Source organism: Ciconia boyciana, chromosome 5, assembly GCF_034638445.1.
Source record: "Ciconia boyciana chromosome 5, ASM3463844v1, whole genome shotgun sequence".
Classification (NCBI taxonomy): Eukaryota; Metazoa; Chordata; class Aves; order Ciconiiformes; family Ciconiidae; genus Ciconia; species Ciconia boyciana.
Genome location: NC_132938.1, coordinates 55,548,194 through 55,560,765, shown reverse-complemented (window position 1 = coordinate 55,560,765; position 12,572 = coordinate 55,548,194). Strand labels below are relative to the sequence as shown.

At 36.0% G+C, this 12,572-nt stretch overlaps 1 protein-coding gene across 3 annotated transcripts in view; it reads left to right on the top strand.

Annotated features, from left to right (window-relative positions):
* Window positions 1-12,310, top strand: part of STPG2 (sperm tail PG-rich repeat containing 2) — a 54,819-nt gene extending 42,509 nt beyond the window's left edge. For 2 of the 3 annotated variants that reach the window (XR_012042678.1, XM_072862582.1), the window contains exons 3-6: window positions 3,377-3,441; window positions 6,058-6,112; window positions 9,825-9,911; window positions 11,442-12,310. Coding sequence is in view for 2 of the 3 variants with exons in the window: in XM_072862582.1 (XP_072718683.1) it covers window positions 3,377-3,441; window positions 6,058-6,097 (105 nt within the window). In the remaining variant the exon portion in view is untranslated. The remainder of the gene's footprint in view (window positions 1-3,376; window positions 3,442-6,057; window positions 6,113-9,824; window positions 9,912-11,441) is intronic. The other variant, XM_072862584.1, reaches the window with a different exon arrangement.
* Window positions 12,311-12,572: the final 262 nt, after the last annotated feature.

The window sequence follows — 12,572 nt, the reverse complement described above, 5'->3', positions numbered from 1 at the left end:
TTAAGGTTCCTGTTTCTTCATTCAAATAGGGATGAAAATGCTTTCAAGTATAGGTTAAGTTATTAAGAACTTACTTCAGTAATCCATATACAGACATTCCAGATTTTTAGATTCAAGGCAGTGTAAATATACAATAGATTTTTCTGCTATACAAAATAAATGTATTATAATTCGTGGTTGGACTGGTTAAATGTTCTTATACTTCCAAAAGATACAGTTACACTTCCTGTAAGGAAAAAAAATAATAATCATTCAAGTAAAAGCACTGGTATGACTGTCTGATTTGTATTTCCACCACTGTTTATAATTCTATTAATAGATATCTGTCAATCATTAAAAAAGCTGTAAGCAAAATCTGCAGTTTCTTTCATGTTTTGCTTGTCTTACAGCATACAATAAAAACAATTTCTGAACTCTCACAAAGTCTATAGCTGATAGCAAATGTAATTGTGTGCTTAAATAGCCCTAAATTTGTTTGTCTGATATGTGTTCCCACCCATTCTAGACTACAAAATACTCTGCTAGTTCAAGTATTCTGTTTCCTGATAAATGATTCAATAGGACAGCTTGTATTTTAATGATATCAGTTTAATGAAAGGGTAAAAATATGAGAATGAAGATTAATATCTGTGAAACTTAATTAATTGTAATCATATCTTTTTATAGCAGAGTTGCCCAGAACAAAATTAATTCTTGGTCTACTGTAGTGAATAACTTGCATACAGCAGTTTTCTCTACTCGTTATAAAAAAGCCTATTGTAATATAAACAGATCTTACTAGATGGAGTAAAAATTTAGTAAATGCATAGTACTAAAATAGAACATGCTGTTTTTTAAAATTTAGGAAAATATGGCTGATATATTAGTATTTTATTATAAGCAATATCTCTACATTAATTTACAACATTGTGTTTATCATTGATTGAAATTTTTTTTTTCTGAGAAGGCTGAGATCCTATTGTCTAATATAACATTGTTTTACATACTTGTAGAGGCTTTGTTGTCTGTAAAATTAGTAAACTTATCAAATTGTAAAATGAAGAAAAATGTGTCTTTTTTTTTTTTACTTGCACCTTCTAAGTTAACTTTCTATCTTGGAGACTGGACATAGTTTCATATCCCATGATTGGGTAGACTTTAGCAATGAAGATACTGATCTTTATTGCTATTTTTTTTGCAGTGTGGGAGAGAACGTTGTAAGAGTGCTATATCATCATCAGTAGTTGATGTTGCTTGTTAGTATTCACTACAAATAGTAGTAATCATTTTTTTCTCCAAATTAAAGGAAAAGCAAATGATTATACAATAAATGTTACAATTTCTGGAATACTTTTTCATAGATTTCAATATCTAGCTGGGAACCTAATGGGTCTTAGGGTTTGTAGATGGAGTGGAAAAGTTGCATGTGCATTATTAACCTGAGGCTGTGTAACTTAACAAGAGGTAAAATGTTTCAGCTCCCACCTGCATGAAATATTTTAGGTAATGGGTGCATTAGGACTATAAGTGACGTACTCTCAGTTGAACTAGTATTATTATTATTCAGGTATCTTCCAAACATATTTCCTCTTGAGTTGCTGGAAGTGGCTTTGAATGCCAGTTGTAAGCTCTGACATTTGTAACAGAGGAGTGGCTAGGTTGACAGGAATGCCTATACAGAGCTCATATTGTTCTTTTGCTGCTCTTCAAATTCAGAACTGTTGTGATACAGTCAAGCTAAGAAGACGCCAAATTAGCACAGCTGTGTGCATAAACACTTGATTAAATATTATCTTTTCTTAGATTTTAAAAAAATTGTTGGCATGTACTGTTGCAATTTTTATACAATTTATAGAATACTTGTGATTTAGTCTTGCTCTGGAGTTTTTTGTTTTTATTCCACATACATAATTTTAAGGACAGTGTCTTTCATTTTACTATTGCAGATCAACTCTAAAGTTGTTTTTCTGTCTTCTTTAGCCATGTGATCTCTGTACGAGGCTTGCTTGATCTAAAGCTGTTTGACTTCTAATAAATTTCTGGGTTTGCTTGTGTAGGACAGATCTTTTTCTGAAACACAGAATACATGGTAACTCAGGTTAATGTAAATTTATGTTGCAATGGCATGAGGATGTTTTGCAGATGCAAAATCTCTGCAGTTGTGTAAGATGGAAAGAATGTACTATGAATTAGACAATCAACCACCAGTTACAGGTCACAAAAAACCACTAGAGTGTTGTGTTCTAATAGCATTTTTCCTTTTATTGAACATGTAATACTATAGTAATTTAGGAAAATGCTGAGCTGGTAGAAGATCCATACCAAAAATACTTTAAACAACCAGCATTTACTTAAAATTGTACTTAAATATGATTTATTGTTCTTTTTGTATGAGAAGAAGCACCTGTGTTTATGCTCTCACTTCTGTAGACTCAAAAAATAGTGATAACAGCAGTGTTTTAGAAACTTGTCAATACCTTGTCAGCATGCAAGACAGACACTGGTTGTTAAAGGTGAAATAATTTTGGATTAATTTATTCTACCTGCACTGCACAATGTTTTGTCTATAAATTACCTCATGAAATATTATTTGGTATTGCAGGAATTTGTATTATGTAGCATGGAGGTGGTTAGAAAAATTGCCCTTTTATTTGATGTTCAACTATAGAGATTTATTATTAATTTATTTTGTTACATTTATATTCTAATAAAACAAGCAGTGCTGTTCTGCAGGATTACTGTGTTTCACAAGTTCTGACCTTGTTCTCTCCGAAGCAAAACAGATTCATGCAGGCTATATGTAGTCTTTAATACAAATCTTGCACGAGCAAAAATTGCCAAGTTATTGTCTTGGTTCATGTAAGATTGTGTAGTATATTTCTGTCTGCACTATGAAGCATGATACCTCATTTGAGTGCTTTGAACTATGGAGAAAATGTGAGAATGTCTTAGAACTTTCCATTAAACCTTAGTTTTGCTGTAAAGTGTTCAAACAAGGGAGTCAAACTACGAACTGGAAAATTTTAGTAAGTAAAACATAATCGTAGTTTTGTGGTTATATTTGTAAATAATGAAATACACAAGTGATTTACTTGGTAACATACTTAAAACTTATACCATGTTGGGAAGGTAGTTATTGCCTGTGGCAAAGGTACTAAGCTCCTTTAGAGAATAACATAGTCACAGAATATACACTTTTATAACATCTTGGAGAGGTCTCAAGACTCCATAGCCCCCACATCCTCCAATTGACTGGTTAGTAGTCCATTTATCTTGACCTTAAAATGAAATGTATGTAAGAGTTCACTTTTAACTTCACATGAAGTTTATACATACATTAAGCAGTTGTCTTACATATATGTATAGACAGTTATGACATGAGTTATATTTTTTTCAGGGTTTTCCAGGACCTGGGCAATATGAAATGAAAAGTCAGTTTCAGAAGAGGGAAAACAGTCCAAAGTAAGCCATATATGTTTTTCTTTCTTCACTCTTAAATATTATAATAACCTGAATAATACAACAGTAAGATAACTGTCAAGAAATAATAATTGTAGTGTTCTGTGACTGCTGAATTAATCGTTTCTGTGTGGTTTTGCATTGTTTAGTCTAACTGCTGAAGTTTGAGATCTATATGAATACACCTCAGACATAAAAGTATTTGTGGACCAAATATGGGCGTTCATGTATACGCTTGAAAACTCTCATGTAAATGAGAAATATGAATCTCCGGTTATTCCACATGCAATGCATGGAGGAGGTTTCACAGGCATTTCAGTGGTTATAAATTTCATTCAGGTAATGCATAATACTTAGGTGTGTGCTCTGAAAGCATGATGGCAGAAATAAGTGAAATCTTTTTTGAGTATGTAAACCAGTGTAACATGTACAGCATATGCACTTATAGTGGGTACTGTTGCATATTCAAAGGAGATTTTCACTGAAGTGTAGGTCAGATGCTGGATTTCATCATGTCTGAGGTGTTTACTCCTTTTCTGAAGCACAAAAGATATTTAAAAGTATTTTTAATTTATATATATGTGCGTGTGTGTGTATGCATATGTATATATACATGTGTGTGTCACTAAACTAACTAATGGCTTTCAGTTGATAGTGATTCAAGGTGACGTTTTCACCACTCTATGACTAAATGTGAGAAACAACTTCTAAAATTATCAGGAAATACTCAGCAAATAAGAAGCTGGCTATATGCATATGCTGGAGTATAGCTTAGAACAAACCTTTCCTTCTCATCTCTCCTTGTTATTGCTCCAAAGGCCTATTTTCCTCCTATCTGTATTTCTCTTCAGCAGCATGAGATATTTGCCCCAGTTTTTGAGACAAAACCTGATTTTGTCTCTATCAATTAGATTATCTTTCTGGGTTTTTTTATTCTTACTCAGGAATAATGTATTCTGAAATTATAGCTGGGTAAGCATATGTCTGGCTTTTCTTAAACACTTTCAGTAAATTTCTCTTCAGAAAGTTACTGGTTTGGGTTATCATGCCATCAAGGCAGTTCTTCTTTTCTCACAATTTATATTCAACTAAAATTTGCTGTATGATTTTTACTTGGTTAATTTTAATTTTTAAATTCCAAAATAATCCGTGTCATAGTTATGTTATATAGAACCAGGCTTTGAATAGCTTATAGCTTCTAGATTTTAGCAACTTTAAAGGTTCCCCCCTCCCCCCCCACCCCCCAGCTTTATACTTCAGAAGCTTTTATTTCCTGAAAATAAATATCACGAGGAAAAAAAAGCAAGGTTGAATACTCAAATGAAACAGTCTAAAACCAAGTGTGCATACCTAAATTGTTTTACCTGTTTTTTCTGTGATGGTGAGCACAAGTGAATGTAGGTAAATTTCATGTTTGCATTGGTGACTAAAAAATGCTTTCATGGAGGAATATTAGTTCTTATCATGTGTTTTGAATAGGATTTTAAAAGTCACGTAACTTAGGAGGACATTGGTGTTCAGTGAGACTTTTTTTGCTTAGTTTACATCTAATTATAGTAAATTCAGTTGGCCAGGGGTTGTGCTCCATACCAATGATAAATCTCAGGCACCAAGGTATTAAATCTGTTTTTTTCGTGCAGTTAAAAGGACAACTTATGATTATGAAGTTATGTAAACGTTAGAGAAAAAATGGCAAAAAAAAAAAAAAAAGGTGGTGAATTAGACATTTTATGAGTTGTTTTTGGAATAACAATTTTTGAGGCTCTTCAGCTTTCCTACTTATATTTTTGTTGCATAGTCTTTCTGTTCTTTGTCACAACTTCCCTATCTCTACTTCAAAATAATAATCCGTTTAAAATATGTTATTCACTACTTGCTTTAATGTGTCATAGAGTCTTATATTGCAACCTGGTTCTGTCTAAATCATCATCTACTGAAGGGAAGCATTTAAGAACGTGATTAATTCTAAGCATTGTAAAGTTCCACTGCTAGAGTTACATGTTTATGTTGAATCACAGCTGAAAGCAAAATATATTATCATCTGATTATATTCACAGATTAATAGCCTATTGTTTTTGAAATATATAAACTTAAATTGTTAGTCCTTCTGCCCTGACTTCTAAGAGAATCATGTCATTCATCATTGCTCCTGTTTGAATACTTAAATCTAATTTGATTCAAGTATAGAGTACAAAGACGTAGTTTAACATGCTAAAATGTGAGAAATGTGATTAGAAAGTGGATGAGTTAGGAAGGTAAGATAAAGATCACAGTAACTGCATAATTAACAATTTTTAAAAACCTAGAGCATCATATATATTTACAATAATCCCCTGTATCCTCTTTAGCAGTAAGAAGAGCCTTAAAACTAGCACAAATTTTTACCTCAATGTTCAACATAAAGATCTGTTTCCTGCAAAGATTAAGCTGCTATAAAAGAATAAATCTGGAGGTTGGAGGGTGTTCTGTCCCTTTCCATTTACCACACTTAATCAGTAAATGCTTTATTGTTTAGGGGCTAAGTTTGTGCTACGCTGCTGATGTCTGAGGGGATCTCATTCTCTGATCATGAAAACCATGACCATTGTTCCCTTTCATACCTGGTTTTCCCATCCACAGAAATCAAGATGGTGGTTTGTGCCCAGTCACATCAGGATGAGGAATCAGTGTGCAGGTAAGGAATGTGCTTTGACCCCAAAGTGTAGAAACACATGTATCTCACAGTGTAGATTTTTTTTCTTGAATGAGTTGTTCTTCGTATTAGTAATTTAGCTCTCTGTGGTACTGCAGTATAACTTTTTACTAGCTTTCATATGCTTGCACGTGTAACAAAATATCCCTTGTTGGAATATTGACCTCTAGATCTAGCAGCTAGGATCCTATTCCTTCAGCTAAAAGAGTCTACTCTGTTAGGCTGTATTTTTTGTGCTGGTGCCGAAGTTAGAAAAAGAGCCACAATAAAGTTTACTTCCCTTTACAGCACAGTTTCAAGATTAGCATTTAAGTCCTCTTTAGGTATATATTAAATTCCTTTACCTCCTGTTTTATCTTTTTGTTACAGATTCCCTATAATAAATGATGCATTTAGATTTTAACATAGAATAATCGTTCTGCAATTTTAAAGTATGGCTACAAATACCCTGACACACGATTCAATGTGTTTCTCATAAAGTATTTTTAAGGAGAAGAGAAGAAACTAAGCAAAGTGTAACAATCTTGCAGAACACACCAGTGGCTAGCATTGTCACCTGTGCTTTTCTTTGAAAAGTTCTTGGTCAAGAGTACATTATTTTGCAGCCAGAAGGTGCGTCTAGGGACTCCCTTCAATTTTATAGAAATATACTTCTACACATCTACTCAGAGAAACTTCACTAGGTGATAATCCCACCTCCATTTGTAGAAAAATAATTAATCATGGCGTTTTCAACTCCACTTACAATGATAAAATGTAATACAACATTGTCTGATTTAACAGTTGGTAATTTTATGCCATACTTCTGGTTTAACAGAATCCTCGGTACTGCTTTCTGCTTACGGTATTTATAGATGTTCTATTATTCATTCAAGTATGTTTTTGACACAATAAAATCAATTTTCAAATATACTCCTCCCTTTTCTGTACATTTTACTTTATAACATTTTGCAGAAGGAAGAATACATTTGATGACTATTTAAATAAAGATGTAAAATTTAGCTAAGAAATAAAAAGAATTAAATTACAAAATTACTATTTTCCTCGATTGTCAGATGGTTAAGGTGTTCTGCCATTCATTCTCTCACAGATTCTTTGTTATCAAATATATTATGTGACCATCCGAGAATCCTTCTAAAAGGCAAAAGGCTGCATTTTGCCAAATAGATTAGCTGCCGGGATAGATTTTTCTGAGCGTTGCAAAAATGGAAATAAGTGAGTTCCCCCAGGTGTTAATCAGCCAAACTAAACTGCTCACTTATATTATCATGGCAATTAATTGTAGATATATTTAGAGATGACACTTGTTTAATAAAGGGCGGAACAGTACACTGAAGATACTTCATGTTTGCAGGCCTATATAATAAAACCAGTTGCTAGCAAAGATTGATGATTCCTGTCTTCATTTTGAAAATTTTTACTTAGCCTTTCAGGACAACGGAGCATACACATCTAACTAATGTGCATACACACAGATATCTGATTCTACTGATTGATTGAAGTAGACTGCTAAGAAGTTCTGAGCCTTAATGTAAAAATCTCTTTAAGCCAAAAACATGCCTAAAGAATTAAAAAGAATAAAATGTCTGCAGTTAACATTTTAAAATTTCAATATTGGGAAATATTATTCAATATTATTAAAATATTTCAAAATTTAAAAGTATTTTTTACAAGAGGTAATCTGAGGATTACTGGTTTTTGTTCTTTCTTCATTAAGATCTTTGTATACAACCTTCTTGGAAGGAAAAAAGAAGTTGCATAAAAGTTGTGAGTAGTAGAAGAATATAAATAAGGAAGGATACATTATTCTAAGTCAACTTCACCCTTCCCTACAGCAGTTGTATATCTGTTTAGCTGGTTTAGCACCCACAGGAGTACTTCCTCTTTTCTCTGCTAACATCATGGGTTCTGGTTTTTTGGAAAGAACTTCTGAGTTTGTAGAGTCATGGCTCTAGCCAATTGCTTAGACTTCTCTGTCCTGATCCTAGGGCTTCTTTTTGTCCTTGTTTTTTTGGGTGGGGTGTGTTTTGGGTGGTGGGTTTTTGTTTGTTTTGGTATTGTGGGTTTTTTGTGTGTGTGTGTGTCTAGGAGCAACTTTTAATGTCATATACCAATTCTTGTGACAAATTACATACATGTAGCACTGGATATTGGAAGCCCTGCAGTGTTACTGTTATCATGTAGATCTAAAGACAGTTAAAGGTGCATTAACACCCTCATTCAGGAAGCCATCCCAGTTGAGTTAAGCTCATATTCACTTAGCACTGAAGTTGAGATTGAAGAATGTACGTACAATTGAGTGCCTGCCTGCTTCTTTTCCTGAATAATGGTGATATGCTGGCATTTCAGTGCGTGCATCTTCCGCAATTTTCCTTTTGGTGTTTGAGCCTCTGTCCTGGTTTCAGCTGGGATAGAGTTAATTTTCTTTCTAGTACCTGGTATAGTGCTGTGTTTTGCATTTAGCATGAGAATAATGTGATAACACACTGATGTTTTGGCTGTTGCTAAGCAGTGCTTACACTAGTCAAGGACTTTTCAGCTTCCCATGCTCTGCCAGGTGCACAAGAAGCTGTGAGGGGGCACAGCCAGGACAGCTGACCCCAACTGACCAAAGGGCTATTCCATACCATATGGCATCATGCTCAGTATAGAAACTGGGGGAGTTGGCTGGGGGGCAGCGATTGCTGCTTGGGGACTGGCTGGGCATCAGTCGGTGGGTGGTGAGCGGTTGCATCACTTGTGGTGTTTTTGTCGTGTGTCCCGTCCCCCCCTCCCCCCCCCCCCCCCCCCCCGCCGGTTTTGTTCCCCTCTCTCTGTCTTTTGTTGTTTTCCTTTTCATTACAATTTTTTATTATTATTTTATTTCAATTATTAAACTGTTCTTATCTCAAGTTTTCTTACTTTTGCTCTTCAGATTCTCTCCCCATCCCACCAGGGGGGAGTGAGCAAGTGGCTGTGTGGTGCTTAGTTGCCAACTGGGGCTAAACCACAACAGTCTCACATGATAATAACACAAACAGAGTTTTAAGTCATTGGGACTTATACATGTTCTTATGTGTTTCCTTGAACACATAAGATGCAGGAAACTGGTATCAAATACATTTCCAATGTTAAACTCAGTGGAAATGACTGTTAGGGTGCATGTTTTAAAATGCTTATATTGTACATTGCTACAAAGTATGATAGATGCATATTATAACCAGCAATAAATGTCTTCTGTATTCTTTCACAGAAATTCAGATAAATTGTTTTTGTATTGTTAGTATAACATTAAATAATTTAAAGAGTGGAGGTACAAATGTTAAAATGAAATTTGGAGGTTTTTTCTCTCCAGTTTTTGACCTCTTCTGATTCTTGTAGTAGGTGTTTACTTTTTCAACTATTACATAGATGTTCTCTATAAAATACACAAGTTGAGAAATACAACTAAGTTGCTGTTTCTGTAATAACCATAGTGCTTTAATTTTCAGGAGTTTTATTATTCATTTTTTTATTACTATAACTTGTGCTCTTAATTTTACAATATAATGTAAAACTTGCCTGATATGTAGAGAGTATGTGAAACCAGCAGTATACTTTGAAATTAACTTTAGATCATTAGTTCTAATGTTAACAGGATTTATATAAATTAAAACTATAAAAGACAATTTTACATGAGTTATTTTTAAAAGACTAACATTTCTCTGTGCTCTAGAACTTTCTGGTCAAAGAAAATACTGAAAAACTACAGAAGCCAGTATCTGCCTTGTCAATAACAGAAAGAACAACAGCAATTGCCATGGTACGAAAACTTCACAGATTACTGTAATTCCTTTATGGTTTTTAAATTATTGAATGAAAAAGGTTGGTGGGGACAAATTCTTGTGCATCTTAGCTCAGCTGAATTAAACAATTATTCTTGAAGAATGTCCAACACTTTTTTATGTTATCTACTCGATATCTGTGAGAATAACATCTTGCAAAATGCATGAAACTGTGAAGTACTTCTAAAAATACTTTCTTTTTCATTTTTTGTGATGTGGTGTGGTGTGTTTTTTTTTTTTTTAACCACTGTTGCACACTGATCAGGTTTTTAGAACAGTGGGATCATAAGGTCCTTTTCCGAACAATTGATTCCTTACAATTGATTTAGAATGCAGCATTGCACTTGTGTAGTTGCACCTTCTGGCATGGCATTGCATTTGTTAACACAGCATGTTATTGGCTTCCATTCTGCAGTCTTTTCATCTGTCTCCACTTAATCTCTACAGGTTGCTTCAGCATCCTCTCAATATGGAATTGTCTTTATTTCTAACACTTACAAATTGTTTTCCTGTTCTAGATGATTAAAATACATTAAGTATCTTTATATTCTGCACTATCAGCAGTCCTGGATAGCAAATATGAAAAGGTAATAGTGGGTAGATTACTAGTTGTGAGGAATCATAAGAAGTCATTGGTATATCTGAAGGAAATAATGGAAACTTGGATGAGTTGTGAATGTGTAGGTCACTGGAAACTCAGGTTTCTAGGGAAGGCTTTATGGGCAAGAACCATTGGTTCTGGTCCTGTGGGGCCCAACTGTTATTCTCCTGAAAGGAATAGGAAGCCATGTAGCAGGGCAGAGTAGGCCATCTTGGGGAAATTGAAGTTTTTTAAATTCTCAGCTGCCTGTTGTCTGAAACAACGTCTACCTTGGGTAGCTGCTGTGAGGTTATTTGTCCAATTATTCTAATAAACAGCAGTACTGAAATTTTTGATCACAAAATAAAGATAGCTCTGGTAATTTGAATCAAATATCAGTTGGAATCCAAATACATGCTCTAGCTGCAGCACTGTTGCTATTTTTTTCTTAAAATATGTCAATACTTAGATCATATTAATCATGAAAACTGTGTATTTTTGTGCAAATATTTTCCAGGAAGGAAACAGATTTCTGCTGTGAGATTTTGATTGTTACTGTGAAAGTGAGAAACAAAATAATTTTAGAATGATGAAGAATACCTTGGCCTTTTGGGGGTGGGCGTGGGGGGGAAGCATATTTTGAATAGACCAATAGAAATGCATTTTTCTCTCACTTCTCGCTGCCATACCTGTTTGCCAGCCAAGAAACTGGAAGATTAGCTTCCTTTTTGACTAATTTTGGATATGACAGCTTCAGTATACTCGCTTATTAATCAGAAAAATTATTTTACTGCATGAGAAACAATGAATCACTTTCTTGTGTTGTATTTTATTATTGATTGCATTTTGTAGGGGTGACAAATTCTAGTACTTTTTTTGTATCCCAGACCTTTAACAGACAGCTTACTTGTATTTATATTTTGAACAGCTGCATAAAAATGAAGTGTCTGCAGTGTACTGGGTTTGCGAGGCAAGGTTTTGGTAGCGGGTGGGCTACAGGGGTGGCTTCTGTGAGAGCTGCTAGAAGCTTCCCCCATGTCCGACAGAGCCAATGCCAGCCAGCTCCAAGAGGGACCTGCTGCTGGCCAAGGCCGAGCCCATCAGCGACGCTGGTAGCACCTCTAGGGTAATATATTTTAGAAGGGGAAAAAGAAAACTGCGCAACTGCAGCCAGAGAGAGGAGTGAGAATGTGTGAGAGGAACAGCTCTGCAGACACCAAGGCCAGTGAAGAAGGAGAAGGAGGAGGTGCTCCAGGCACCAGAGCAGAGATTCCCCTGCAGCCCGTGGTGAAGACCATGGTGAGGCAGGCTGTCCCCCTGCAGCCCATGGAGGTTAAGGGTGGAGCAGATATCCACCTGCAGCCCATGGAAGACCCCACGCCGGAGCAGGTGGATGCCCGAAGAAGGCTGTGACCCTGTGGAAAGCCCACGCTGGAGCAGGCTCCTGGCAGGACCTGTGGCCCCATGGAGAAAGGAGCCCACGCTGGAGCAGGTTTCCTGGCAGGACTTGTGACCCCATGGGGGGCTCACGCTGGAGCAGTCTGTTCCTGAAGGACTGCACCCTGTGGAAAGGACGCGTGGAAAAGACCCACGCTGGAGCAGTTTGTGAAGAACTGCAGCTTGTAGGAAGGACCCATGTTGGAGAAGTTCGTGGAGGGCTGTCTCCTGTGGGAGGGACCCCACGCTGGCGCAGGGGAAGAGTGTGAGGTGGAAGGAGCATCAGAGACAACATGTGATGAGCTGTCCACAACCCCTATTCCCCGTCCCCCTGCGCCGCTTGAGGGGGAGGAGGTAGAGAAATCGGGAGTGAAGTTAAGTCTGGGAAGAAGGGAAGGTGGGGGGAGGGCGTTTTAACATTTGGTTTTATTTCTCATTACCCTACTCTGATTTGATTGGCAATAAATTTAAACTAATTTCAAGCCTGTTTTGCCCGTGATGGTAATCGGTGAGTAATCTCCCTGTCTTACCTTGACCCACGAGTGTTTCGTTATATGTTCTCTCCCCTGTCCAGCTGAGGAGGGGGAGTGATAGAGCGGCTTTGGTGGGCACCTGGTGTCCA